This window comes from Pipistrellus kuhlii, unplaced genomic scaffold, assembly GCF_014108245.1.
Source record: "Pipistrellus kuhlii isolate mPipKuh1 unplaced genomic scaffold, mPipKuh1.p scaffold_m20_p_2, whole genome shotgun sequence".
NCBI lineage: Eukaryota > Metazoa > Chordata > Mammalia > Chiroptera > Vespertilionidae > Pipistrellus > Pipistrellus kuhlii.
In genome coordinates this window covers 51,642,277-51,669,530 of record NW_023425515.1, presented here as the reverse complement: position 1 = coordinate 51,669,530, position 27,254 = coordinate 51,642,277, and the positions used below count along the sequence as shown (strand labels likewise).

At 39.8% G+C, this 27,254-nt stretch overlaps 1 protein-coding gene across 2 annotated transcripts in view; it reads right to left on the bottom strand.

Annotated features, from left to right (window-relative positions):
- Positions 1-4,472: 4,472 nt before the first annotated feature.
- MIX23 (mitochondrial matrix import factor 23) overlaps positions 4,473-27,254 on the bottom strand; it is a 30,655-nt gene continuing 7,873 nt past the window's right edge. For both annotated transcript variants that reach the window (XM_036446571.2, XM_036446570.2), the window contains 4 exons: positions 19,485-19,610; positions 13,806-13,952; positions 9,343-9,402; positions 4,473-4,780 (listed from right to left, as the gene is read on the bottom strand). In XM_036446571.2, the coding sequence (XP_036302464.1) occupies positions 4,730-4,780; positions 9,343-9,402; positions 13,806-13,952; positions 19,485-19,610 (384 nt within the window). In that variant the 3' untranslated portion in view covers positions 4,473-4,729. The remainder of the gene's footprint in view (positions 4,781-9,342; positions 9,403-13,805; positions 13,953-19,484; positions 19,611-27,254) is intronic.

The following is a 27,254-nucleotide window of genomic DNA, read 5'->3' as shown; positions in this document are numbered from 1 at the left end:
AAGAGGTGCTGCTCTTGGGAGCATTTAAAAGGGACACCTAACCCGTATTTGAGAGGTCAGGAAAGGCTTGCTGAAAAGAAGTGCTAGTTGAGACATGAAGTAGGGAAGAGAGAGCATGTGCAGAAGTTCAGAGAGGAGAATGGGTCTTTTCTGGGAACTGAGTGATGGCCTATTGGTATGGAGCAGAGTGTAGGCAGAGAGCTGTGAAGTAGGGGGTAAGAAGGAACCACAGCACCAAGGACTTTGTAAGCCATTTAAAGAAATTGATGCTAATCTTCAAGGCAGTGAGAAGCCACTGAGGAATTTTAATTAGGAGGCAGATTTTTGCTTGTTTGTTTTAAAAAATGAAATGGGGGGGAAAAATCAATCTACAGCAATTACCTTTACAGCCAGTGGATTTGCTGTCCTGTCCTAGTGTCCAGGAGACCCAAAAATTCCTCTAGACCAATCCTTTCCCCTTTCACAAGGTGGCCCTCAGCTGGCTGGCCACTGCATTTAGAAGCTGGGAGCTCTTCACTTAAACTCTTACTAAGATTTTGGGTTTCCTCCTGTACATAATGCACTGGGGTAGTTTAGGCTTCCTTGGAAAATTCTTCCCCTATAAGGAGCAAGCACGTTTTTACTTCTTTATTCTTCAACTAGAGGCCCGATGCATGAATATTTGTGCAATGGGCCTTCCTTCCCCTGGCTGCCAGCACTGCCTTTGCTTCAGTCCTGAGCCGCCTTTCTGCCTTCCCACGCTGCCCAGAGGCCTGGAGTGGTGCAGAACGCCTGCATCACCACCATGGCGACAATGCAAGCATCCTGCCCCTGGCCACTAGGTGTCTGTATCCAAATTAACCCACCACTTTTGTTGGGTCAATTTGCATACTCACTCCTGAGTGGCTGGTGAGTGACATGAAGGTACAATTTGCATCATTCTCCTTTATTAGTGTAAATGTTCATGCTCAACTACACAAGTTGTTTATTAAAGAGTCAATCAAGCCAAAACCGGTTTGGCTCAGTGGATAGAGCGTTGGCCTGCGGACTGAGGGGTCCCGGGTTCAATTCCGGTCATGGGCATGTACACTGGTTGCGGGCTCATCGCCAGTGGTTGGTGTGCAGGACAGCTGGTCAATGTTTCTCTCTCATTGATGTTTCTAACTTTCTATTCCTCTCCCTTCCTCTCTGTAAAAAATCAATAAAGTATATATATTTTTAAAAAGAGTCAATCAAGGATAACTATAAGGCTAAGTACATATGGAAATAATGAGCTACCTAAGAAATCTCTACCATATTTGACCAGGTCACCTAGCTCTAGAGAGAATATTCAATTTTCTTGACTTGAAATGAGACCACACATTTAACAAATCTCCCAGTTTACAAGTTATTCCTGGGTGGTCTAAAATAAGTAGTGTGGCACATGAGCAGAGTAGCACCTGGTACATTATTGTTCCATTTCCCAAAGTGGTATCTTTGGAGCACAACTTTAAAAAGAGAATGACTTATTAGGAAACTTCCTTTTTATAATATTACTGAATTTATTTGGTATATGTCAGTCTGTACTGAAAACATCTTTTCAAAGACAAGGGCACCATGTCTAACCACCTGACAATAGTCACTTGCCACTCCTCATTACTAACCCCCCTCCTTTTGGGGCATGGAACATCACTTTTAGCATATTATATAATTTACTTCTTTATCATTGTCTGTCTCCCCTCACTATGTAATGTAAGCACATTAAGAGCAGGTATTTTTATCTGTTCTTGCTCAGTGATCTATTAATAGTGCCTCAAATATGGAAGGCATTCAAGTGTTTGTTCAAGGAATTTGCAAATGGCTTATCATGGGTGTTTCTTCTATGGCTATCTTCTGTCCTACTCAGGAAGGGCCAAACTCATCTCTGAACTTTCCCACATTTTGTTTCCTCTCTTATTTTGGCTAAATCTTACCTATCCTCCAAGTAACAAGGCTTGTTTTTAAGGCAGCAATTACATGTGAGACTAATCAATTTTCATGAGCAATGCACCATTATTTGAGGCTTTCAATGCCATTTATCAGACAGAATATGCTACTCATTCAGACTAAAAGTCACTCTACATTACCAAAAGTACACATTTTTCATGTTACACTGGAATAATTCAGGCATCTTAACATAACTACCCTGTTCCCCGAAAATAAGACAGTGTCTTATATTAATTTTTTCTCCCAAAGTTGCACTAGGTCTTATTTTCAGGGGATGTCTTATCTTTCCATGTGCTAGGTCTTCTTTTGGGGGAAATACGGTAGATAGTACTTTAGCAGACCTGGAATTCTGGAAAGGCTGTTATAAATCCTAAGATTCTGTTTCTGAATTCCCACCTGAGCATCAGGAAGATCTTTGTGAGGCTATCTTTATTCTTGCAATTCACTCATACATCCAGTAATTATTGAGCATCAACTTTCTACCAGGCACCTGTCATTAATAGGTAAATCCTGTACAAAAATTTCATTTATTGCTGACTCTAGAAAAATATTGTTGAAGACTAGGTTAGCCCTAGCTGGTTTGGTTCAGTGGATAGAGTCAGCCTGTGGACTGAAGGGTCCCAGGTTCGATTTCAGTCAGGGGCACATGTCCAGGTTAGCAGACTTGATCCCAAGTGGGAGCATGCAGGAGGCAGCCAGTCAATGATTCTTTCATCATTGATGTTTCTCTCTCTCCCTCCCTCTCTGAAATAAAAGAATATATATATATATTAGAAAAGACTAGGTTGCCGAAACCTGTTTGGCTCAGTGGATAGAATGTCACCCTGTGGACTGAAGGGTCCCAGGTTCGATTCTGGTCAAGCACATGTACTTTGGTTGGGGGCACATCCGCGGTAGGGGGTGTGCAGAAGGTAGCTGGTCAATGTTTCTCTCTCCTATCATCGATGTTTCTAGCTCTCTGTCCCTCTTCCCTTCCTCTCTGTAAAAAATCAAAATATATTAAAAAATAAATAAAAATAGCCGAAACCGGTTTGGCTCAGTGGATACAGCATCGGCCTGTGGACTGAAGGGTCCCGGGTTTGATTCTGGTCAAGGGCATGTACCTTGGTTGCGGGCACATCCCCAGTAGGGGGTGTGCAAGAGGCAGCTGATCAATGATTCTCTCTCCTCGATGTTTCTCTCTATCCCTCTCTTCCTCTCTGTAAAAAATCAATAAAATATATATTTTTTTAAATAGGGAGTTTCCTTTAAAATAAATAAATAAATAATGTAGACTCTGGACTTAAATTATCATAAATTACAATATATTTAAAAAAAGACTAGGATACCATCTTCACAGTAGGTCTTGTGTTATCAATACCCCAGCAACTAAGATAGTATCTGACCCACAGCATGTGCTTAAAAGTTCTATTAAAAGAATGGCAAGCACTTAATACTTGTATTGCTCACTTCCAACTGCATAGTCTAACCAAGATCAACATACTAAATACACAGGCCTACCCATGATCAGTCTCTCTGTGCCAGAGCCATGTGGCTTAAATTGTGGTAGGCAAAACCCTAAATGGCTATCCCACTCTAATCCCTCAGATGGTGAATGTGAAATATTACATCTGTGATCTTTATTACTTGGCCAAAGGGATCTGCAGATGTAAGGAAGATGCTGATTATCACGGTAGGCCTAAACTAATCACACAAACTATAAAAGCTGTTTGTGTAGCTTACATCAGAAAAGGAAGTCATACTCCAAGAATTAAAAGGATTCAACACTCTGTTGCTAGCTTGAAGAGGGAGACAGCCATGTAACAAGAAATGTTGGTAGTTTTCAAGAGTGTAGCCCCTGCCAGCCAGCAAGGAAATGGGGATTTCAGTCCTAAAACAGAGGATCTAAATTCAGCCATCACACTGGATGAGGCAGGAAGCAGATTCTTCCTAGGGAATGCAGCCTGGCTGACAACTTGGTCTCAGCCTGTTAGACCCCGGGCAGAGAGCCCAGCCTAGCCTGCCTGGGCTTCTGACCTACAAAACTACAAGATGACAAACAGGTGGGATTTTAAACTGCTAAACTCTAGTAATTTGTTAGGCAGCAATAAAAACGAACACAATCATCCTGTACTTAAAAAGTGCTATTTTTGCAATGACCAAATCCTGACAGTTTTTTCACTGACTTTTTTATTACTATCATAAAGCCCTCCTCTGCCTTTCCTTTTCTGAATTTGTTTTACTGCTTTCCTTTTCATGGTCCACAGAAGTACTGTCCAGGAAAACATCTCTGTTGCATTTGAAAACAAGAGAAGTTAACATACTAAGAGAAAGTTTCTTTGGACAGGATCCAGCCTATAATACTGCCCTTTTACTTAAGAGCAATAAACGTACAAACATAAAGGGATAAAATCATCAGCAACCCAAAAGGCCCATGTTCATGCCAATAAATTCATAAAAATCAAAAAGGTATAATGCAAATAAAATCAGATACTAAAATTGTGTTCATATTCTCTCAACTTGGAAAATCATCAAATAAATATATACACTGAGTCAGAAAATTATTTTAATAGTTACAAAACATCTTTTTTTTTTTTTTTTAACAGAATCAGTATAAAATAGCAGTTGATTTCTCCATAATTATCAGAATTATTTATACTTGAGGTCTTGGCTAAGTGGGGCTGAAATCAACAAAAAGTCTTGGACTGTTGGCTCAGAGATCGTCCTGGGAAGCCCGCCTTGCTGATGTCTGTCATGCTTAGCTCTTATGAGATGACACGGTCCTTTTAAAAAAAAGAGGAGCTTTTTATTCATTCTTTGGAGGCTTGAAGTGAATTCGGCAGCGTTCATTAAACACCTAAAATATTAAAAGAGAAACAAGCCATCGAGTTATCATGTGTAAATCAGGCCTGGAGCTAAATTAAATTTGTCATGGTTCAGGAGGATGTAATCATTTGTCCCAGGCCAACAATTTTAGGAAGCAGAGTTTTCTCACCAGTTCAAACTGACTGATCAAGTGCTAAGAGCACAGAAAGTTTTGATATGCATTTATAACGGAAATTTTAGTATTTTAATAAAACAAATTATTCAAGGGGAAAATAATCATCACAAACTAGCTTACTTAGTAACCAACAGACATATCAGTTCCATTATTTTGGACACTTAGACAAAAATACCTAAAATAAGTTTAAGGTTTCATCCTTTTAAAAAAATAACATAAAATGTATTTAAACATTGGTTGTGTTTTCCTAAATGACTGCCAAACCCTTCTTTTAAGTAGGTATGCTTGAAAGGAAACAGTCTTTTGTTAAACTGTGTAAATTTATATAATGTGTTGTTCTATTTACTTTGCTTCCTAAAAATCTAAACAAATTAAATATAAATGTTAAAAGAACATTCTGTGACTGTCAATATAGGATAGTGTTAATAAAAAAATTTTTGATACAGCCATTCAATGGAATACAATGTAAGCATACAAAAGAATAAGGTCCTGGCCAGTGTGGCTCACTGGTTGAGTGAAGACCTATGAACCCGGAGGTCACAGTGTAATGCCAGGTTTGCAGGCTTGATCCCCAGTAAGGGGCATGCAGGAGCAGCTGTTCAATGATTCTCTTTCATCATTGATGCTTCTATCTCTCTTTCCTCTCCCTTACTCTCTGAAATCAATAAAAAGACATTTTTAAAAAAGAATAAGGAAGCTCTTTATGTTCTGATTTTAAAAAATCTCCAAGATCTAATAAGTGGAAGAGCAGTGTGGACAGTACATTTACATTTGTGTGACAAAGGGAGTGAGTGTGTGTATGCACATATATAAAGTTAGAAAAGGTGCAAATATCTATCTGAAAGCTGTCTATCTATCTATCTATCTTCCTTTCAGAGGGAAGGGAAAAATGACTATAAGAGATGAGAGAGAGAATTTTTACTGTATATACTTTAATATTTCAAAAAAAACCTTTTAATCATATGTCTAAAAATTGAATACTTTTTTAAAAAATATATATTTTATTGATCTTTTTCAGAGAGGAGGAGAGAGGGATAGAGAGCTAGAAACGTCAATGAGAGAAACATCGACCAGCTGCCTCCCGCACACCCCCTACCAGGGATGTGCCCGCAACCAATGTACATGCCCTTGACTGGAATCGAACCTGGGACCCTTCAGTCCCCAGACCGATGCTCTATCCACTGAGCCAAACCGGTTTTGGCTAAAAATTGAATACTTTTCACCCTCAAACTTCATTAACAAGGAACAAATCATTTTTAAGGTTTGAAAAAAACCTATGTTGGCTACTGTGGACTATCTATAATAATAAAAGCATAATATGCTAATTAGACTGGACAGTTGAATGACCTTCTGTACATTATTATGGACATCCTTCTGAAAGAAGCCACAGTGGCAGGGACCAAGGCAGAGTGGTTAGGGGCAATCAGGCAAGCAGGTAGGTGAGCGGTTAGGGGCAATCAGGCAGGCGAGTGTTTAGGGGTGATCAGGCAGGCAGGTGAGTGGCTAGGGCATCAGGCAGAGTGGTTAGGGTCAACCAGACAGGCAGGTGAGTAGTTAGGGGCAATGAAGCAGGCAGGCAGAGTGGTTAGGGGCGATCAGGCAGACAGGCGAATGGTTAGGAGCCAGTGGTCCCAGATCGGGAGAGCAATGTCCAACTGCCAGTTTAGGCCCAATTCTGCAAGAATTCCTGTGGGATCGGGTCTAAAACAACAGTCAGACATCTCCCAAGGGGTCCAGAACTGTGAGAGGGTGCAGGCCAGGCTGAGGAACCCCCGTCCCCCATGCACAATTTTAGTGCACCAGGCCTCTAGTCCTATATAGTATGAGCCTAATATGCTAAGTGTCCAGTCAACTGGTTGGACATTCAACCAGTCAAAGTGTTAATATGCTCATAATATGCTAAGGCAGCTCAACCGCTTATGACATGCACTGACCACCAGAGGGCAGACACTCTGACCAGTAGGTTACCTTGCTGCTGGGGTCTGGCCGATTAGGACTAATCGAGATGGGCCAGACATGCCCTGGAGCCCTCCTAAGGTCCCTCCCCAGCTGACCAACCTCCCGCATCTCTCCCCAGCCCAGATCGTGTACTGGTGGGTGTCCTCGGTCTGGCCTGCACCCTCTCACAATCTAGAACCCCTCAGGGGATGTTGGAGAACCAATTTCGGCCCAATCCCATAGGCCAGGCCGAGGGACCCCATTGGTGCATGAATTCGTGCACCAGAACTTTAGTCATAAAAATAAAAGCAAAATCTGCCGAAACTGGTTTGGCTCAGTGGATAGAGCATCGGCCTGCGGACTGAAGGGTCCCGGGTTCGATTCCGGTCAAGGGCATGTATTATACCTTGGTTGCGGACACTGGGGAGTAGGGGGTGTGCAAGAGGCAGCTGATCAATGATTCTCTCTCATCGATGTTTCTAACTCTCTATCCCTCTCTCTTCCTCTCTGTAAAAAATCAATAAAATATATATTAAAAAAAATAATAAAAAAAAATAAAAGCAAAATCTACAGAGGGAGTTTTAAGGTGGTGCTATTATTCAACTTCTCAAGCTAGGTGGTAAATACATGAATGTTAATTTATTAACATTCTTTAAATTCTACATGATGTATACGCCTAGGCCTGTGTCTCACAATTAAAAAACAAACAAACAAACAAAAAACGTTGAAAATATATAGACTCCTTCTGTTCCTTTCATCTAATAGTTTATCACAGGTCAGTTCCCAGCCCTAATGTTCCTTTAAGTTCCCAACACTCAGACCAGCAGAGGCTTCAGATTAGTGGCCTTGACACAGTGGTTTGGACAATGTATATAGCTCAGTTGAGCTTCTCCAAATCCTTTTCCTAAATGACTTCCTAACTACTTTTGCTGGCCTACTGCACCATGGCTACATTTTCTTCTTTTTAAAACAAGTGGGGAATCTTACTTTCTGTGGGGGAGGATGGAGTATACTTCCTTTATAACTACCGTGTTTCCCCGAAAATAAGACATCCTCCGAAAATAAGACCTAGCACATGGAAAGATAAGACATCCCCTGAACATAAGACCTAGTGCAACTTTGGGAGAAAAAATTAATATAAGACACCGTCTTATTTTCAGGGAAACAGGGTAGTATCAAATCCAAAAATGCTTCACTCTTCCCACTACAATACATTTTACCTATATCAACCTCTGCACTGGATTTTTCAAACCAGTTATTTATTGTACCTCTCCTCTTCCCCATTCTAAGAGCAAATATTATCTCTCCAGTGAATTTAAATGGACAAATATTGCCAAAAATCTTTCAAGTAGCAAACACCTTATCACATTGGTGAAAAGGGTTGGGATAGGAAATGTTGGCAGAAGATCAAATAAAGAAATGTATGCGTCATTCTCTATGGAACCCGCCCAGGTCTTTCCCCACACTCTCCCCCCAGGCATGTTTTCCTTGCCCCTCTCTTTCTCCTAAACTCCATGGGCCCTACTATTGCTTCTGTAACTTATTTTCTGAGCTCATTTCTTCTATGGCTCACTTCTACTTCTGTAACGTTCTAAGTATACTTTCTTTTAGAGTTTGAAAGGGGGGTGGGGGTGGGAGGAGAGAAGAATGTACAAAAACAAAGAAAATCAATTTGTTTTTGCAATTTATTCATGGATTTGCATTTTAGTTTTTAGTTCAATTAACCTCTTCTAGATTAAGCCCATACCACTGGTTACTTACAAAGGATAAAACAAAATTTTCAATTCATTCTTTCAGATTTAATAGATTTTACCCTTCGGAAAGGAGAGGGGGATATAGTTTTGGAAAGGGGTATGCAGACAGACATTTTTAGGAAACTAAAGTCAGGATTTTATGATTTTTTTTTTTTCTACATGGGAAGTCCTAGAATCCCCATCCACCTATCTGATTCCTAATCAGTACTATGCAGGTGGTAATAAAGATCATGTGAATCTAGGAACCAGAAAAAGCTCTACTGTCAGATACTAAAAACTACAATATGTACAAGAATGTTTCAGGATCAGAAGTTAGAAAACAAGCAACTGTGAAGGGTAGCTGATGTTATAAAAATTTATGGAAAGTAACTGGGCTCAAAAGGACTAATTTTAACAAATAACCTCAGTAAAGGTTCTGAGTTAATTGAGTAAAAATTCTAAATATCAAATATGCCCATAATTAGTATTAAAAACATACAGAATGTCTCCAATTTTATTACCATGACAAGTCATACAATTCTACCATAACTTTAAAATTAGTTTTTATAAGATGATTCTATTTGGATGCTAACCATATCCTCTGCCCCCCAACCCCACTCCCAAGTGAAAACCCTCAGCTGCTTGTAAATGGAGGATCTCTATTCTTCTTAGGAGCCCTAGGGCTCTCCTGACTCCTCCTCCCTTGGTTTCCCTCCCAGTTCTCTCAGAGCTAATATTGCTTCATACCTTCCAGCTTCTGTCATTTACCACTTCTTCGACATTCAGTTCTGACTGCATCCATTTCAACTGCAAGAAAGGAAAAACAAACTTACTAATAAGTTATGAAAATGTAAATTAAAAAACTAAAACCAAACTCTATAATGTTTTTCCAACAAAACCAGCCACTGTTGCTGCTTTCTTTGTTAGCAGTATTACCTGGGCTAGATTTAGGAACTTTCTTTGACACACATTCTTTCAATAACTAATCAATTGTTAAATCTTATAAAACCCATGGATCTCAAGTTTTTCTGTATATTATAACCACTTTGAGAGCTTTAAAAAAAAAAAAAACCTAAAATTCCCAAGTAATTCACAGAAGAAATAAAAATAGCTACCTCTATAAAAGACAATATAGATTTTATCAAAAATCTATAAATTCACATGTCCTTGAACTAAAAACTCCCAGATCTGGTTATTGATTCTAAAATACAGATTTGCAGACAGCACAGAGGAATAAAAAGGATGGTAAGGAGGTGGCTATTTGATTTAGATTAAGAAAAAGGACTTGGACAAGGCGGGGAGTGGGGGTGGGGGACCAAAGAGAGGAAAGGGACTATATAAGGCCCAACTGATCTTGAAAGGCATGAGTTTTCTACACCTTGACCATATAGCTCCAGAGGTCTAAAGCAAAAAATTCTTAAGTCTTCCTAATTTTCTTTATAACTGCCAACCTAATCATAAAAGTAGCCGATACAACTGCTAGGTCCAGATGTCAGGGACTATCATATTCCTAGTCACTCACCTCTGGTAAGAGAAACCTGAAAGGAAAGAACCTAACAATTCCAGGAAAAGGGCTTGAAAATATTCAGAAAAATTAGGATAAAAAAGCAAGAACTACAGGTTCAGACAGCCAGGAGGTCAAAACCAGAATGATTTCCTCAGGCCAAAGTCAAGAACCAGGCCATCTTGGCAACCATGAGCCGGAGACCCAGGCCAAAGAACCTGACCAACAGGATTAGAGCTTAGGCAGGAAGTTTGAGAACGTGCATGTCTATATAATAAAGAGGTACCGTATTTTTCGGACCATAAGACGCACTTTTTCCCCCCCAGAAGTGGGGGGGGAAAAGTCCCTGCGTCTTATGGTCCAAATATAGCCTACACATATACTTTTAAAAAAAAGTTTTTTTTACTTGCCCGGCTCTGTGTGGTCTCTGTGTGCTTGCCCGGCTCTAAAATGGTTCTAAATGCTGCTGTTTACTTTACAGGGTTGATTACATGTGTTTATGACTGTGATGTTGGGTTTTAATGCACATAAAATATTTTAGGACACTATTTGTTTCAGAATCTTTTTTTCTTCATTTCCCTTCTCTAAAAACTGGTGCGTCTTATGGTCTGGAGCGTCTTATGGTCCGAAAAATACGGTAATATGCAAACTGACCATCACACCAACACACAAGATGATCACCCCCATGTGGACATAAGATGGCCGCCACAAGATGGCCAGCAGGGGAGAACAGCTGCGAGGGGGACCCAGGCCTGCAGGGGAAGGTAGTTGGGAGGGACCAGGCCTTGCAAGGGAGGGCAGTTAGGGGCAACTAGGCTGGCCAGGCAAGAGGCGAGGACAGTAGGGGGTGACCAGGCTGGCAAGGGAGGGCAGTTAGGGGCAATTGGGCAGCAGGGGAGCAGTTAGGTGTCAATCAGGCTGGCAGGGGAGTGGTTAGGGGGCGATCGGGCAGGCAGGCAGGTATATGAGCAGTTGGGAGCCAGCAGTTCTGGACTGTGAGAGGGATGTCCAACTGCCCGATGGTGGGATAGGGCTTAAATGGGCAGTTAGACATCCTTTGAGGGGTCCCAGATTGGGCTGAGGGAAACCCCCTGCCCTGTGCATGAATTCCATGCACTGGGCCTCTAGTAATATTAATAAGACTGTACTGACACAATGGCTCCTTGTAAATGCCCTTCCTTGACTCTGAGCTGATGTCAGAGTGTAGGCCAGTACACAGGGCTAAAACTGGGGAACACAGGGAAGGGCTGCATTTCCATGACTGGTGCTCTGCTGTCAAGGAGCAACAAGCCTGAAGAAGCCTACCTGCACATACCAAAGCCACCTCAGTTTTGGATTTTAATCAGCTACATGGGCCAGAAATCAGAATTTGATTAGTATGTCCACTACAGTAATAGTGGAAGAGATGGAAGAGATGGGTTCAAGTTCCAGTTCTACTACTTACCAGCTTGTGATTTGAGGGTGTCAGTTAGTATCTCTGAGTTTCAGTTTCCTATACAGAAAATGAAGAGGTGGAGCCAGAACAGCTCTGTACAGCTGTCTCTTTCTGCTCTGGCCAGGTAGCTCAGTTGGTTAGAGCGCTGTCCCAATAAGGTTGCAGTTTAGGGCACATATGAGTATCAGCCAATGAATGTATAAATAAGTGGAGCTACATAATGATGGTTCCCTCTCTCTCTCCAAAAAACTGATTTTTTTTAAAAAAAGGGCTGTCTCATTCTGACTCCATAATCTCCATAGCAAATAAAAAATTCAGGTTTCCTTATTTACGTAAGTAAATTGTTACCCTATAGTCCTATATGGTATCAGGTAGAAAGCTATACTTCCTGACTCACTGAGTGGTTTCTAAAGCTCCCCCTTTACAGTGGTCACCCTGGTGACTCTCTGGGTCCTAGAGGCAGAGGGCAGCACTGAGGGCGGGGCAATCTGTGTGACACTTCCAAACACTCACTGGTTTCTGAACTTTGCTCTCCACTAACAGTCACTTTATTCTTTGTTTGACTAAATTTGCAAATAGTGATTTTTCAGTTTCTGATTTACCAGCCCTGCCCTGCAGTTTTGTTTGTTAATACAGTAAAGAGTGTTAAAATACAAAATCCAAAAGCAACTGCATTTTAACGGGCGATATATAAATTATCTCTAGGTCTTCATAAACACTAATAGTATAGCAAGATGACCATTAGAGAAGAAGTCCCCTATCGAGAAACCCTCCACTGATGAACAAGCAGGTATGGAACACAGGGCTGAAGCAGTCTCATGACCAAAGAGAGCAGTGGCGACAGAGGGTGAATCCCGAATCCAGTGAGACAGACAGCACCAGGGGGAGGATGAGAAAGTGCACACTCATGTGCAGCTCCAAGAACAAAGGCTTGAAAGAGATGACAAGGCCTCCTTTTCAAAGTCTGGCTACATCTCCTAACAAAGGGCAAACTTCACAACTGTTCAATATGAAAAACATGATCCCATCCCACAATGGATTTGCACTCACCTGACAAGCAAGGCTCAGGAAGTCACCTGTCATGGCATCTTAAAATATAGACATTATTTTGATAATTGTACAGTGGTCATGTAAGAAAATGCCCGTCTTTAGGAAATAACCAACGTACATAAGGCTAAAGGGGTACAACATGCCAAACATACTCTCAAACAGGCTTAGGGGGAAAAAATGTATAGGTGGGAGGGAAAGGAAGACTGGGAAAGAGGGAGAGAAGGATAGAGGGAGAAGGGAGCATGAAAAGAACAGATTGTAAAGCAGGTGGAGCAAAATGTAAACAAATAGGTCAATCAGGTAAAGGGTACACGTGAGTTCCTTATACTATTCTTGCAACTTTTCTGTAAGTTTGAAATTATATAAAAATAAAAAGGTACCCCTTAAGAGACCCCCAGGAGACAGTAATGCATACCACATAGAAAAATATGATACATACACATTTCACCTGTTTTCCTGCCATGTCACATTTAGGGCTTTAAAGAAGTGTTCTGTTTCATTAGCAGATGTCCACACCTTACCTACATTATAGCTGACTCTGGAAAATAAGCTTCCTCTGACATAGCTCTCAGAGGGCACTTGCTATTTTCTTAACAGCAAAAGCTTCAGGAATGGAAGGTTAAATAGCATGTCCAAAAAAGAGCCAAAGAACCAGAGCAACTCTCCATAGTAAGGAAATAAGTTATAATGAGGTTGTAGTATATCTGGTTATAATAAATTATACTATATTTTAATGGATGAAGAGGTTAATGTTCTGAAGTTAATTATCTGTATTATATTTCAGCAAATTTCTACAAATAACACCAGAAGTAAATATTTTCAAAGTGTAAATACATTTAAGAAATGTTTTTTCTCAAGTCAAGTCTCAGGACACAGATACAGATGTGATTTTTCTAGATTTTCTGGTGTGATATTGGTCTGAATTAATCCTTTTACCTTTAACAGCAGGAATTGAAATAAAATATGATTACATGTTTATTTTAAGCTAAACCTGCTACAATGCATACATTCATGAAATGCACATTAATTTACCAATTTACCACAGGATATTTCCAAATGTAAAAATAAGGTCCACTGAAAATGAAGTTTTAATCTCTTGGTAATTTTCTTAAAGTAATAATCATACCTTACTCTAAATTTTTCATATTAAAAACTGCTTTTATTTTGAAGGCTAAGTTTGGGAAAACTTTGCCTCAGAAATGTAAACCTTATTCAACTTACCTTTGTCTGTTCTTTTCTAAGTTGCTTTAATAACGTTAAATCGTCCAAATTCTTTTCTCTCTCTTCTCGGAGGTGTTTTACTACTGATGAAGTCTGAGCTATACAATTTTTTATAAATCTGTCCCTACTGGTATGAGCCTCCATCAACTAAAAGAACAAAGGAATGAAAAAAGAAAAAAAAAAATCACACCAATTTATCACATTTTAGTGTTGTTTTTTAAATCCTTATTTTTAGACTACAGAAATGTAATACTTTCTAAAACAGTCTTTAAAAATTATGTCCATGGAAGAAAAGATGGTGCTAATCAGCTAAATCCCCTAAAAGCAGATCAAAGGAAGCACCTCTGCCAGTGCTTGGGTCGTCCTCTTCCTCAATAAGCTCCCAGGGCTTCCTGCTCTCTTCCTGAACCCTCTTCCTGCACCCCCACACTGGACTCATCGCCTCTGTCTCCTTTTCCCTGCCATGCCCCTCTCTCCTCATTCCATCCATATGTTCCTTTACCCTACACCCATCTTCCGGGCCACTTCCTATTGGTATTCTTCCTCCCTTTTTTTTGTCCTTTCATGCTTTCTTCAGCCTCATGTTGTCACCAAATACAAGGAATTATAAAGTAGGTGACGCAGAGCAGCTCTTAGTTTACAATAAAGAAAAACAAAGTTACTTTACCTATGTAAGACAGAGTCCTTTTTAAGATTTTAAAATATCAATAAGGAAAACGTATGTATAATGTACATATTATTGATTCCACCAATTGTGTGTGTTGATTGAAAGGACATCTGTCAAAACAATTTTTTACTAACCATCATGTTGATGTAGCAAATCCAGTATAACAATTATAACAATTCACATCTATTTTCTGTCTTGATTCATTTCAAACACATTCCTATGATCATAGCCAAAGTTTTACCACACCTCAAAAATCTGGGGCACAGAAAAAGCAAAAACACTAAAATAATATATTATCACAATTGTAAAGGTACATAAATATCAGTGGTTCACCTACAACTAAAATTTAAGTGTTAACTTGCTCTTTGTAATTATCATTCCTTCTTCTTTCTGAAGAGAGAATAACCTAATGTGGTAGTTATAATAGGGATAACTAACTTAACCATTCTATAAGCATTCTTCATAAGTTATTTGAAATACATCTCCCAGATGTATTGGGACCCTACGGTTGAGAATGACTGATGTATCTTTCACCTGGAAAGAATAAGCCTTTGCAGTTCTAGAGTGCAGTCCTAAAAGTGCATTACTAGTGATTATAAACCATACCCACAGAAAGAGAAAAAAAGTACAAATAAACTGCCTGATAGACATTAACCCCACCTATAGCAAATTTCTCTAATATGCTATTTTTTTTTTCGTTGTAACATTTGATTCACAAATGGTTTAATATGCTGCTTCTGTACTCCTTCAGGTATAATTACAGGAAATTAAAGGAGCCACTAAGGGTAGGGAACTACTCTTCCTAAAAGAGAATAAAAAGAAAAGAGCCATCCTGAGAGTTACAAAGTTCTCCTTGTTGCTGTGTAACAAGGAAATTAGCATTTCCAGGCTTCAGTTTCTTCTTTTGTAAAATTCTGAGAAAATAATCACTGATATCCTTTCTACCTCTAATATTTGGGGGCAACATGACTCAATACACTGCTCAGATACCAGATGTTATTTAGTCACCTTGATATTGTGTCTAACTCCCCAGCAACTGGTGAAATAACACTCGCACCAACTAGAAGTATAACAAAATAGTCTCACTTTTCTATCTGCATTTTAGTTTTTAGAACTTTAATATTTTTTCAATTCAGTTTTTCTTCAAATCCCTTTGGCTTCTGATATGATGGTCATTAAAAGTATATTTATATATTTTTATTGATTTCAGAGAGGAAGGGAGAAGTAGAAAAGGATAGAAATATCAATGATGAGAGAGAACCAACTGATCGGCTGCCTCCTACCTGCCCCTTACTAGGAACAAAGCCGGCAACCAAGACCTGTGCCCTGACCAAGAATCGAACCATGGCCTCCTGGTTCATAAGTCAACGCTCAACCACTGAGACAGACCAGCTGGGCTTATTTTAATATTTTTAAATTTTATTTTTCAATTACAGTTGGCATTTTTCTATCTGCATTTAAAAATCAAATTTAAATTTTGGACCTTTCCTTTCAGTCTCTCTCACCACTAAGTTTCCTTCTTTGGTTGGACTTTCCTTTACTCTTCCCCTCTTTAACTTGCCCATTTTCTGTGCACAGACTTCTAGCTGCAGATCACCCTCCCACCCTCACCTGCTTACTTCTCCTTCATATTAGCCTCCTGGGGAACCACTTGATGTGAAGAGAAATTACTGGGCAAATTTTCTTTTATTCTGTATAATCAATTGTTTTAATCTGGTTTTCATGACCATCCTTCAGTAAAATTCAGAATTCAGAGCCTGTGCAAGAGAAATATGCCTGGACTTTTCTGTGTACCTATGTCAAAGAAATTAGGACACTTGATAATTAATAATAGATTATCTGACATAAGCCTAGCAAAGAAAAATATTGCACTAAACTAGGCTTGGCTCACTAGCAATTCAGATGCTTAGGATCTGGTCACAGAAGAACTGTTTCTGATCTATATGAAGTGCTTATCAAAGGAACCGACTGAGGTTAAATTTATTAAGAAACTTGGTAAATGGCAAGGAAGGCCTTTGAATACAGGGGGGGAAAATCCTGAACAATAAGCATATCATAACCATACTTCCCTTGAGTTGGAATAAGCAATTTTGAAATGCAGATACTGGAGGCAGGAGAACGATTCAAAACTAGTCTAAAGGAGGTTTACTAGGACTTTTGGTTTTATTTGATCGAAACTTTAAAAACTTCGTTTAATCTAAAATTTTCATGTCTTTTAACCACTATTTTAAAACAATGTTTTCTGTCCTTAAGAGAAATATAATGCCAACAGTTGTCCTAATTATAGTATGGGGTGTTTTGTGTGGTTATTTTGTTTGTTTGTTTGTTTGTTTTTTGGTGTTTTTCTTTCTAAAGCAAAGATTGATTCTAAGTAAACTTCAAATTAAATTCTAAACATCATTTGATTTGTTTTAGAACCTTGAGAATGACCCTTGGTTAAATATCATTCAAATAAAACAGAAGCCCTGGCCACTATGGTTGGTTGGGCATCGTCCTGTGCACAAAGGAAAAGGCTGCTGCTTAGATTCCCAGTCAGGGCTCAGGCCCGAATAGTGGCTTGATTCCTGATCACCTGTTGGGGGTGTGCAGGAGGCAGCCAACCAATGTTTCAATCATACTGATGTTTCTCCCTATCTCTCCCTTCCTCTCTCTATATAAATCAATTTTAAAAAATAAATCAAAACAAAAATTACGAAGTTTTTGTCATAGCATTTTTTTGTGTTTTAAATCTTCTTCAGACAAAAATAATGTAAAATAATATACTTAAATTCATACCATTTAAATATATATGAATCACCCTAAATCAATCATTGTAACACCAATAATAGTTTTGGAGCACTATTCCAAGTTCATAGACACTATATTGCTCAGAACTGATTTTTATGTTCATCTTGAGAACAATAAATAAAGCTAGACTAATTTAATAGATTGAAGGGAATATGCTCTACCAAGGGGATCTAAAATTATTTTATTTTTACTACAAGTAATTTTTAAGATTTGGAATTTCTAAAACAAGTGCTTCATAATAACTTTGCTGATCATCTCCTATGAAGAAGCATTATCATTAGAGTGCAAATACTTATTCATCAGCTACAGACGAAGGGTCGGGGACTAACATGAGTCAGGGTGACTACAAGCAGCTTAGACATTTCATGGAGTTCCATTACTTAACTGAGACAATATTTGAAGGAACTCAGGGGTATTTATTAACACTGTGCTGCACAAAACTACTTAATAAACAATCTTTTGCATGATGTTCATGTTGCTGAATCCCTCTAGGAGAGTGATTTTCAACCGGTGTGCTGTGGTACACTTCTATGCCATAAAAAATTTTAAAACATGCAATACCTGACTATTTAGCCAGGGGCACTGACCTCTTTTCCCTTAGATTATCAAATAAAAAACTGACAGCAGCTAACACAACAGTAGCTATTTTTAAACCTAATTTTTTTGTCAGATCAGCAAAAAATATATTTTTCAATATGCTGCAAAATTTTAGTAAGTAGTTTATGTGTGTCATGAGATAAGAAAGGTTGAAAATTGCTACTTTAGGATAATGACAGAAAAAAATCCAAACATATACCTAAGAATATACAAAACAGAAAGGTTCCAAATTTAGTATGCCAGGTTATCCTGGCTCAACAAAAGAATAACAAATAATAATAGCAATAACTAATAATAGGAGCATCAAGCATTACTATGTAAAACATTCAGTACAGTAAGCACTTTATATTAGCTCATTTAATCCTGTAAACAACTCTATGAACAAGATATTCTTATGATACTATTTTACCAATAAGGAAGCTAAGGCAAAGGTTATGTAACATGTTCTAGGTCATCTACCTAGGAAGTAGCAGAGGTGGGATTTAATCTAGATCTGGAATCCATTTTATAATCACTACAATATAATCTTCTAAATTAATAAAAGGACTGGAAACAAATAGGTTACAGAGATTAGGAGTAGTGGGGTGGGTTCGCTAAAGTGATCATAATTTCCAGTTCAACAGCTACCCAAAGAAGCTAAGTGAACAGTCAAACAACCTCACAATAAATCAGGTCCAGTATGATGCTGCCTACTTCCAAAACTGGATTCTACTCATTAAAGCCCATTATCCTGTGATTTTCTAAAGCCATTAGAATTACCTGACCACTCACTGAAATAATGTACTTTCATATGAAAGCAGAACAAAAATAGCAGCAGTTAATGGCTTAAATTTAACTGAAATGAATAAGCTCATCCAAAACTGATTTTTTTTTTTTCATCATAACTGAGAAATGGACGTCAGGTTTTAAGGAATTCCTTCTTTATGAGACAATGAATCCAAATAGCATTCTTGCAGTAAAGCCTAAAAAAGCAAATGCCATTTGAACTTTAGCTTCCATGTTAAAGAAAATATATAAGTAAACTTAAAAAATACTTAGCTATACATTATTATTTCCTTCCGCTTTTAGAAAGTGAAGAGAAAAATAAAGGGCATCTTTAAGAGTCAATGAAAATACATACTTGAAAAACCAGTCTTAGGAAAAGACATTTTATCTGTGACTTTCCTTCTCTCCCAACGGCCAAATGCTTCTATTCCCCTTCCTGACAAGTAAGGGAAGAAAGAGGACATAGAAGGTTTGACAGGTTTTAATTCTTCTTATACCAGCTGTCTGGCTTCTTAGGACTGAGCCCTTCTCTTGTTTCACTATTTTACTTGACTGTTTTCACTCTCTCCTTCATTCCTTTGCATATAAGGTTTCCTTAAGTTAAAGACTACCCAAGAAGGGGCCAAAAACGACCACTCCCATTCCTTCGAACCATCTCTTCAGACTGTGCCTACAATCACACATTTCGTTAGTTTGTAGAAACTAGGTCAAAACTTATACGCAACTTCAGATGTGAGCAAGAAGAAAATATAATGTCATTATTTTATCCACAGTTTAATTATAACATTTATCAAATGAGTTCTTATTTTGCCTGCAAAGAAATGCATAGAAGCACAAAAGAAAGACTCAAAAGATACACTTACAGACTCATAAAGTTGTTTACAGGTTTGGCTGGCATCAATTTTCCCTGCAAAGGAAGCTGTTGGAACCGTAGTGTTTAATTCATGTACTATTCTGTCATCAATCGTCCTCATCACCTTGAGTAATTCCTATATATTTTTAAAATAAAAGAAGAATAACCTGAATGGCAAGTAAAGTGATTTTTTTAAAAAAGAATTTAAACCAAAACATAAAACTCTTGATTTTACAATGATGTATGTTAGAAGTGGGGAAACCACGCCAAAAATAATGTAAATACAGGAAAACATTCATTGCAAGAATTATATAATAGTAATTCTAATAATGGGCACCAGCTCTGTTTCCTTGGCTCCAATGTGATCATCTTAAGGGTATAGACTGTTTAATTCATTTGTAACCCACAGTACTTAACAAATGGTGTGTGCTCAATAAAGTGTTCTACTGAGCTGGATTCCCACATTCTCCAAATCAATCCAGCATAATTGCTCGTTCCATTTCCTCTCTATCATTCTAAAATGTGATGCTAGGTAGAAAACTTTTGGAAAGATAACACAAGAAACTATTGGTAGTGGTTAACTTGCTGAAATTTATCTATACCCTTTTAGGCTTTTCATTGTTAAGTTGTTTTTTTTGTTTTGTTTTTTTTACATGGTGGTATAATTTTTGTGACAAAAGTAAGTAAAACAAAATATGCTGCTAGAGAAGGAATCACATCTCTTCATGGCTCTCTTGTTTATAGAACAAGCAAGAATCAGTTTTATCTTTCTTAGGAACTCTAGCTCACACTTCCCAAAGACTTCGTACCCCTGAAAAAGGCCCCAACTCTCAAACAACCACAAGAAAATGGAAACAGGCAAGAGGACTTGGACTTTGGTGAATAAGCATGCATTTAGCATAGTCCCTTCTCCCAAATGACTAGCGTACATTTGTCAGAGAAGTTGGTAATTAGCTACATCCTGTCTCCAAATAACATAAACACCAGAAAGGCGTAGTATACCTTTCTCTTTAAATTATTTCCTAAACCTGCCCTCACCCATAAACAAACAAACATGATCTCTGCAAAATCATCAAGAAAACAAGTATATATTGCCGAAGCCGGTTTGGCTCAGTGGTAGAGCGTCGGTCTGTGGACTGAAAGGTCCCAGGTTCGATTCCGGTCAAGGGCATGTACATTGGTTGCAGGCACATCCCCAGTAGGGGGTGTGCAAGAGGCAGCTGGTCGATGTTTCTCTCTCATCGATGTTTCTAGCTCTCTATCCCTCTTCCTCTCTGTAAAAAATCAATAAAATATATTTAAAAAAAAGAAAACAAGTATATAACTCTAGTTAGAGACTTATTACTAAAAACATCCAAGTTCACATTCAATACTAATGTGTATGAAAATCAGGGAACTCCCTTCTGTTTGCTAGATGGGATGCTGCCTGATTCATTAATCCTATATGATAAAGAGGTAACATGCAAATTTACCATCACATCCTCACAAGATGGCGGCACCCATAGTGGGGGCAAGACTGGCCACTCTGCACCTGCCTCCAGAGTCCCCTCAGCTCCTGCGCCCCTTGCCCCCCAGGGCCCCTCAGATCCTCCTGCACCTGCCACTAACTGACAGCCACCCAGGCTCCTCCAATGAGCTGCCCATCTCTCTCTTGCTCCCTTTCCGGAAGCTGAAGACTGACTGGTGTACAACAAATTGGAAGTTATAACTCATGTCATTGAGAGTATCCTCCATGCCTCAGCAGGCCGCTCAGCACGCACCTGCTGCCAAGAGTTCCCTAAGCCCTGCTGGGAGCCTTGGGTCCTCCTGAACTCCCCCACTGATGAGGCTCAGGCAAACAGGACCGGCAGAGAAGCCTTGGATGGCAGCTGCAGACAAGCCTTGGATGGCGGCTACATACAAGCCTTGGATGGAGGCTGCCCAGCCGCCCATGGCCAGCCCGAGGCACAGGTAACTAGGGCTGGCCAAGGATTGCGCTGCCGGCACTGGCAGTAGCAGAGGTGTGGTGGGGACATCATCTTCCCCTGATCGCTAGGTTGCCCCTGCGGGCTCCTAGACTGAGGAGGGCAGGCTAAGGTGAGAAACCCTCTCCTCCAGTGCATGAATTTTCAAGCACTGGACCTCTAGTCATTCAATAAAGTCTATTAGATCCTCTATTTCCCTCAGCATAATATTCTATTTCTTTCCTTTGCCAAACTTTAATCCAGACTGAAACCAACTCCTTCATTTCTTTCTTTACCCATTTGTTAAATATTTTTACTAGCACTAAAGCATTACACATTCAAATTAGAAAAAAATTTTAAAGAAAGTTAAAATCATTCAGTTATTATCAATATTTTAACATGTCCCTTCAGTTTTTCCTATAAATACCTATGAATATTTTTATAAAACTGAGATACTATGTAACAGTTTAATGTCCAGCTTCATGACATTATACCATGAGCATTTTGCCCTTGTTATTAATAATTATTTTATCCTGTGCAGGTAGCGCAACTTCTCTGACCACTTCCCCATTAATGACCATTTAGGCTGTTCCCAATTATAATAACCACTTAGGCTACTAATTTTTCATTAGTAATTTAACAATCTTTTCTAATTTCAATCTAGAAATAAAACAGCTTTCAGCAGGCTCATAATTTCGACTAATAAAACACAGGCCAACATCAGGTCTAAAATCAACTTCACTATCTTATCCCCTCTTCTTATATGTTTCTATCTTTGTCAATAGCATCATCCATCATTCTCTGTACAATGGAATTCTTAGCGGTTAATCTCAATATATTCACTAAGCAACTTTAAATAATGCTTTATGTACAGTGCAGGATGTATCATGTCAGTGAATGGCAAATTCCAAACAAATGATGGTTAGCACTATGTCAAAAAATGGGTAAGTAGCAGAGAGGGACCTACCTTGTTAACTTTATCTCCTATAATTTGACTATTTTTAAAAAAAGCCTCTTTTAAAATCAAACCAATCTTCTGAGCCAACATTTAAGTTATACCCTTTAGATAAAGCTTTCCTTGGCTGAGAGGCCTCAATAATCTTTTAAAACTATATGTAGTAATTAAAGACAGTACCACAGAGTTCACTCACTTATTAACTCACTGTTCATTAAAAAGTATTCACTAATGTCTAATTTATGTCAGACATCATTCTACAATAAACACCAAGACTATAGTGGTAAATAAGACAGAAAAATTCCGTGTGTTTATGGAGAAAATTCTCAGAGACAGGCAATAAACAAGATAATTTCAGTAAAGTAGTCCCCCATTATTCACTGGGGATACACTCTCAGACCCCCATTGGTTGCCTGAAACCACGAGCAATACTACACCCTATATATACTGTGTTTTCCCTTATACATACATACCTTTTCACTTAAAGAAAGCCATATATGGCTTCTTTTTGACCTATCTGAATTGCCAGCATCATTCTCTTATGCTCTGGGCCATTATTAATAAATATAAGCACTGCAGTATCAAGACCGTAGATCTGATAACCAAGACAACTACTAAATAACTAATGGACAGGGAGCAAAGGGATGATTCACTGATTCATGTCCTGGGTGAAATGGAGCAGGGCAGCACGCTACTCAGAAAGTTGTATAATTTAAAACTTATGAGTTGTTTCTTTTTGGAATTTTCCATGTAATATTTTCAGACTATGGTTGACCACAGGCTGAAACCTCGGATAGGGGTTTCGGAAAACAAACTAAGGTAACAGGGATGAAGAGTGACTGGGTAGGGTGGAAAGGTCTACTTTAGATAGGAAAATCAAGGCCTCTGTGAGGATGAAGCATTTGAGCTGAGACCTAAATATGAATGAGTCAACTATAAGACATCTGGGGGAATAATCCTATATAATAAAGAGCTAATATGCAAATGGTTGTCATGCCCTCACATGGTGACGCCATAATGGCTCAGACACTCAACACTGGGAAGAGAGGAATGGGGACCAGCCAGGAACAAATGAGCTCATGAGAGAAATGGGGACCAGCCAGGCACAAATGAGTTCACAAGAGAGGAATGGGGGCCAGCCAGGCTACGGCCCAGGAGAGGGACAAGCCACCCCCCCTGTGGTCCCAGGTGCCAGCGGCTGCGCCTACGCTTGTGGCCCGGCCTGGGAGAGGGACAAGATACTAGTTAGGGGACTGATACAGCAATCAGGGTGAAAGATTATCTAACTTGATACTGCCTAGGATTTTGATTTACCTGGAACTTTAACCAGTTTTAAATTTGATGGAGGCTAAACAGTCAAATTTCCTCCAATAAAACAACTAGGACAGACTGTTAAATTACTTATACAGCAGTGGGAATTCATCTGCCTTACTAGGTGATGAGTGAATCACTCAATAGAACCTACAAATGTGGATTATCAACTATATCAATTCTTCTGTGTGCTAGAGAATTATCAATATTTGACCTTATAGGGCAGAGACTAGCCACATGAGGTTCCTTTAATTAAAATTAAATAAAATTTTAAATTTAGTTCCTCAGTTGCACTAGCCATAATTGAAGTGCTCAAGAACCACATACTGCTAGTGGCTATTGATAGTGGACATCACAAATTCCACCATCACAGAAAGACCTAATGGACAGTACTGAATTTAAGAAAATATGACAGTCTCGCCCTGACCGGTTTGGTTCAGTTGATAGAACTTCGGCCTGCGGATTGAAGGGTCCCAGGTTTAATTCCAGTCAAGGGCATGTACCTTAGTTGCAGGCACGTCCCCAGTGGGAGGTGTGCAAGAGGCAGCTGATCAATGTTTCTCTCCCATCGATGTTTCTAGCTCTCTATCCCTCTCCCTTTCTCTCTGTGTCAATAAAATACACACACACACACACACACACACACACACATACACACACACACACACACACACACACACACACATATATTGTATGAATGACAGTTTCTAAACTAATACTGTACTTGTCCAGGGACTGCTGAGAACTATAAGCTATTCTTTAAATGTCATAGAAAAGCTAAAGATAAGAAGGGATATTTTCCCAAGAATTCTAAGGGAGAAGGAAAAGAACTATAAACTCAATAGGCATATATTTCTTTATATTGGAAAAAGCATTAGAGCTCACAAGACAACTAGAGGTCTAGAGCAGCGATTTTCAACCCCTTCAATCTCTTGGCACAAATAAATTAATTCTGTGGCATACAAAAAATATATATTATGCTTAGGTGACAAAAAACACACACATACCCACACACAAACAGGTATAATTTTGATTCATTCACACCAAAGAGCTATTGTTGTGTTAGCTGTTGTCCATTTTTTTATTTGGCAACCTAAGGGAAAAGAGGTCAGTACCCCTGACTAAATAGTCAGGTATTTCATGTTTTAAAAATTCTTGCAGCACACCAGTTGTAAATTGTTGGTCTAGAATAGGGGTGTCGAACTCAATCAGAGAAGGGGCCAAAATCTAAAATCCAGCCTAAATCGCGGGCCGAATGGTTTACTGAACAGTCATAAACTGTCATTGTGATGGAAACGCAGCGGAGTGCAGTGATGACAGCGCGGTGCGGGACACATTGCAAGGCCTGGCGGGACGGATTTGGCCCGCGGGCCTTGTGTTTGACACATGTGGTCTAGAAGAAAGCCTGGGCAGCCCTCACAGATTAATAGCAACTGGAATGTTAATGTAGGTACAAAAGTACTGCCATTTAATGTGTCTCATTCATGAAGGATTACTGACTATCTATCTGATGCCTAGCCCTAATAGCATACCCTCTCACAAATTCAACCAAGAAAATATACAGAAAATGTCCTTGGCAGCTTATCCTAACTAATAAAAGAGTAATATGCAAATTAACCATCACTCTGCTACACCTACAAACCACACCCACTTGTCAATCAGAATCGAGTATGCAAATAACCCAACCAAGATGACGGCAGCCACAGAGTGAGCAGGAGGTTGTGTTTCCCCGGCAATGGAGGAAGCCAAGCTTTCCACACACCCTGGTAGGCCCATGCCTCCACGCAAGGCTACAAAGTTTCAATAATAGAAGATAAATAAATCCCAACAAAAATGGCTGCGGCCACAGAACAAGCAGGAGGCTTGGTTCTGCTCAAGGCTATAAAGTTTCAATTACAGAAAATAAATAAACCTCAGATACAAGGGCCTCCACTTGGGTCACCGGGGGTCATGGCTGGCCTGCAAACCACCACAGGACCCTCGCCCAGGCTGCCCTAGGCCCCAAGGGAACTCCCACCCTGATGCAGGACATCATTCAGGGCAAACCAGCTGGCCCCACCTGTGCACTAGGCCTCTATCCTATCTAATAAAAGAGTAATATGCAGCTTGACCATCACTCCATACACAAGATGGCTGCCTCCATGTGGTCAAAGATCCTGCCCCCATTTGGACACAAGATGGCTACCACAAGATGGCCAGCAGGAGAGGGCAGTTGGGAGAGACCAGGCCTGCAAGGGAGGGCAGTTGGGGGCGGTAAGGCCAGCAGGGGAGAGCAGTGGGAGGGACCAGGCCTGCAAGGAAGAGGGTAGTTGGGGGCAATCAAGCCTGCAGGGGAGGGCAGTTAGGGGTGACCAAGCTGGCAGAGGAGGGAAGTTGTGGGTGACCAGGCCTGCAGGGAAGGGCAGTTGGGGTCAGGGGAACCCAAGCTTGCCAAGGAGAGCATTTGGGGGGGGGGGGGAGCAGGCCTGCAGGGGAAGGCAGTTAGGGGTAACCAGGCCATCAGAGGAGGGAAGTTGGGGGCAAACAGGCTGGCAGGGGAGCAGTTAGGTATCAATCAGGCTGGCAGGGGAGTGGTTAGGGGGTGATCAGGCTGGCAGGCAGAAGCAGTTAGGGACAATCAGGAAGGCAGGCAGGAGAGCAGTTGGGTGCCAGCAATCCTGGATTGTGAGAGGCATGTCTGACTTCCCGTTTAGGTCTACCAGGATCGAGCCTAAACAGAAAGTCGGAAATCCCTCAAGGGGTCCCAGATTGGAAAGGTTGCAGACTAAGCTGAAGGACACACACCCCCATGCATGAATTTCATGCACCAGGCCTCTAGTACACAATAAACTGCAACTGAAGTTCACAGAAATACAGAAATACACACACTTCTCTGAAGGCTACATCTTTATGTAGAACCTGGAATCCAGATCAGCTTCAAAATGTCAAAGCATAACAAAGAGAACTCTTCAAATTTTATAGTGCCTCTACCTTCTCCTATCTTCCTTCCTCAAAACAAGAAGAGATTCTAATATAGCATGAATCTCTAATTTTAGACTGACTCTTTAAAATTATTTATGTACTTTATCTTGGAATTTCATTTTCTGTCTTATCTGTAATTGTGGGATAAAAATCTCAATTTCAGTACTGAAAGAGTGCCCATATTTCATAGTAGGAAAGAGTAAGTGTGTATTGCCTCTCTGGTCTGGTGCACAAAGATTCATGCATGGGGGGCGGGTCCCTCAGACTGACCTGTACCATCTCCAATCTGGGAGTTTTTGTCTTTGCAATTATATGAGTGAATTGTCTGAGACCCCAACTCAGTTTGGTTTGTAGCTCACAGAACAATAGAGGTGTTTTTTTACTTTGCTTCATCGGTGAAGATTTCCTCAAAGTTTTAGAATATCTTTGCTTTAACTTTTCCTTGACATTCTGATTTTACTTCTGTCTCTCATCTGTGCTTTCCCTCCATACCCACAGCAACAGTAACTTGCTCCAGGCTCACTCTGCTCTACTGTCTAGGAGATCTACCTGCCACCAGACTTACTACTCCCAGCATTCCTGATGCTCCTGTGCTATGGGTTTTCCCTTC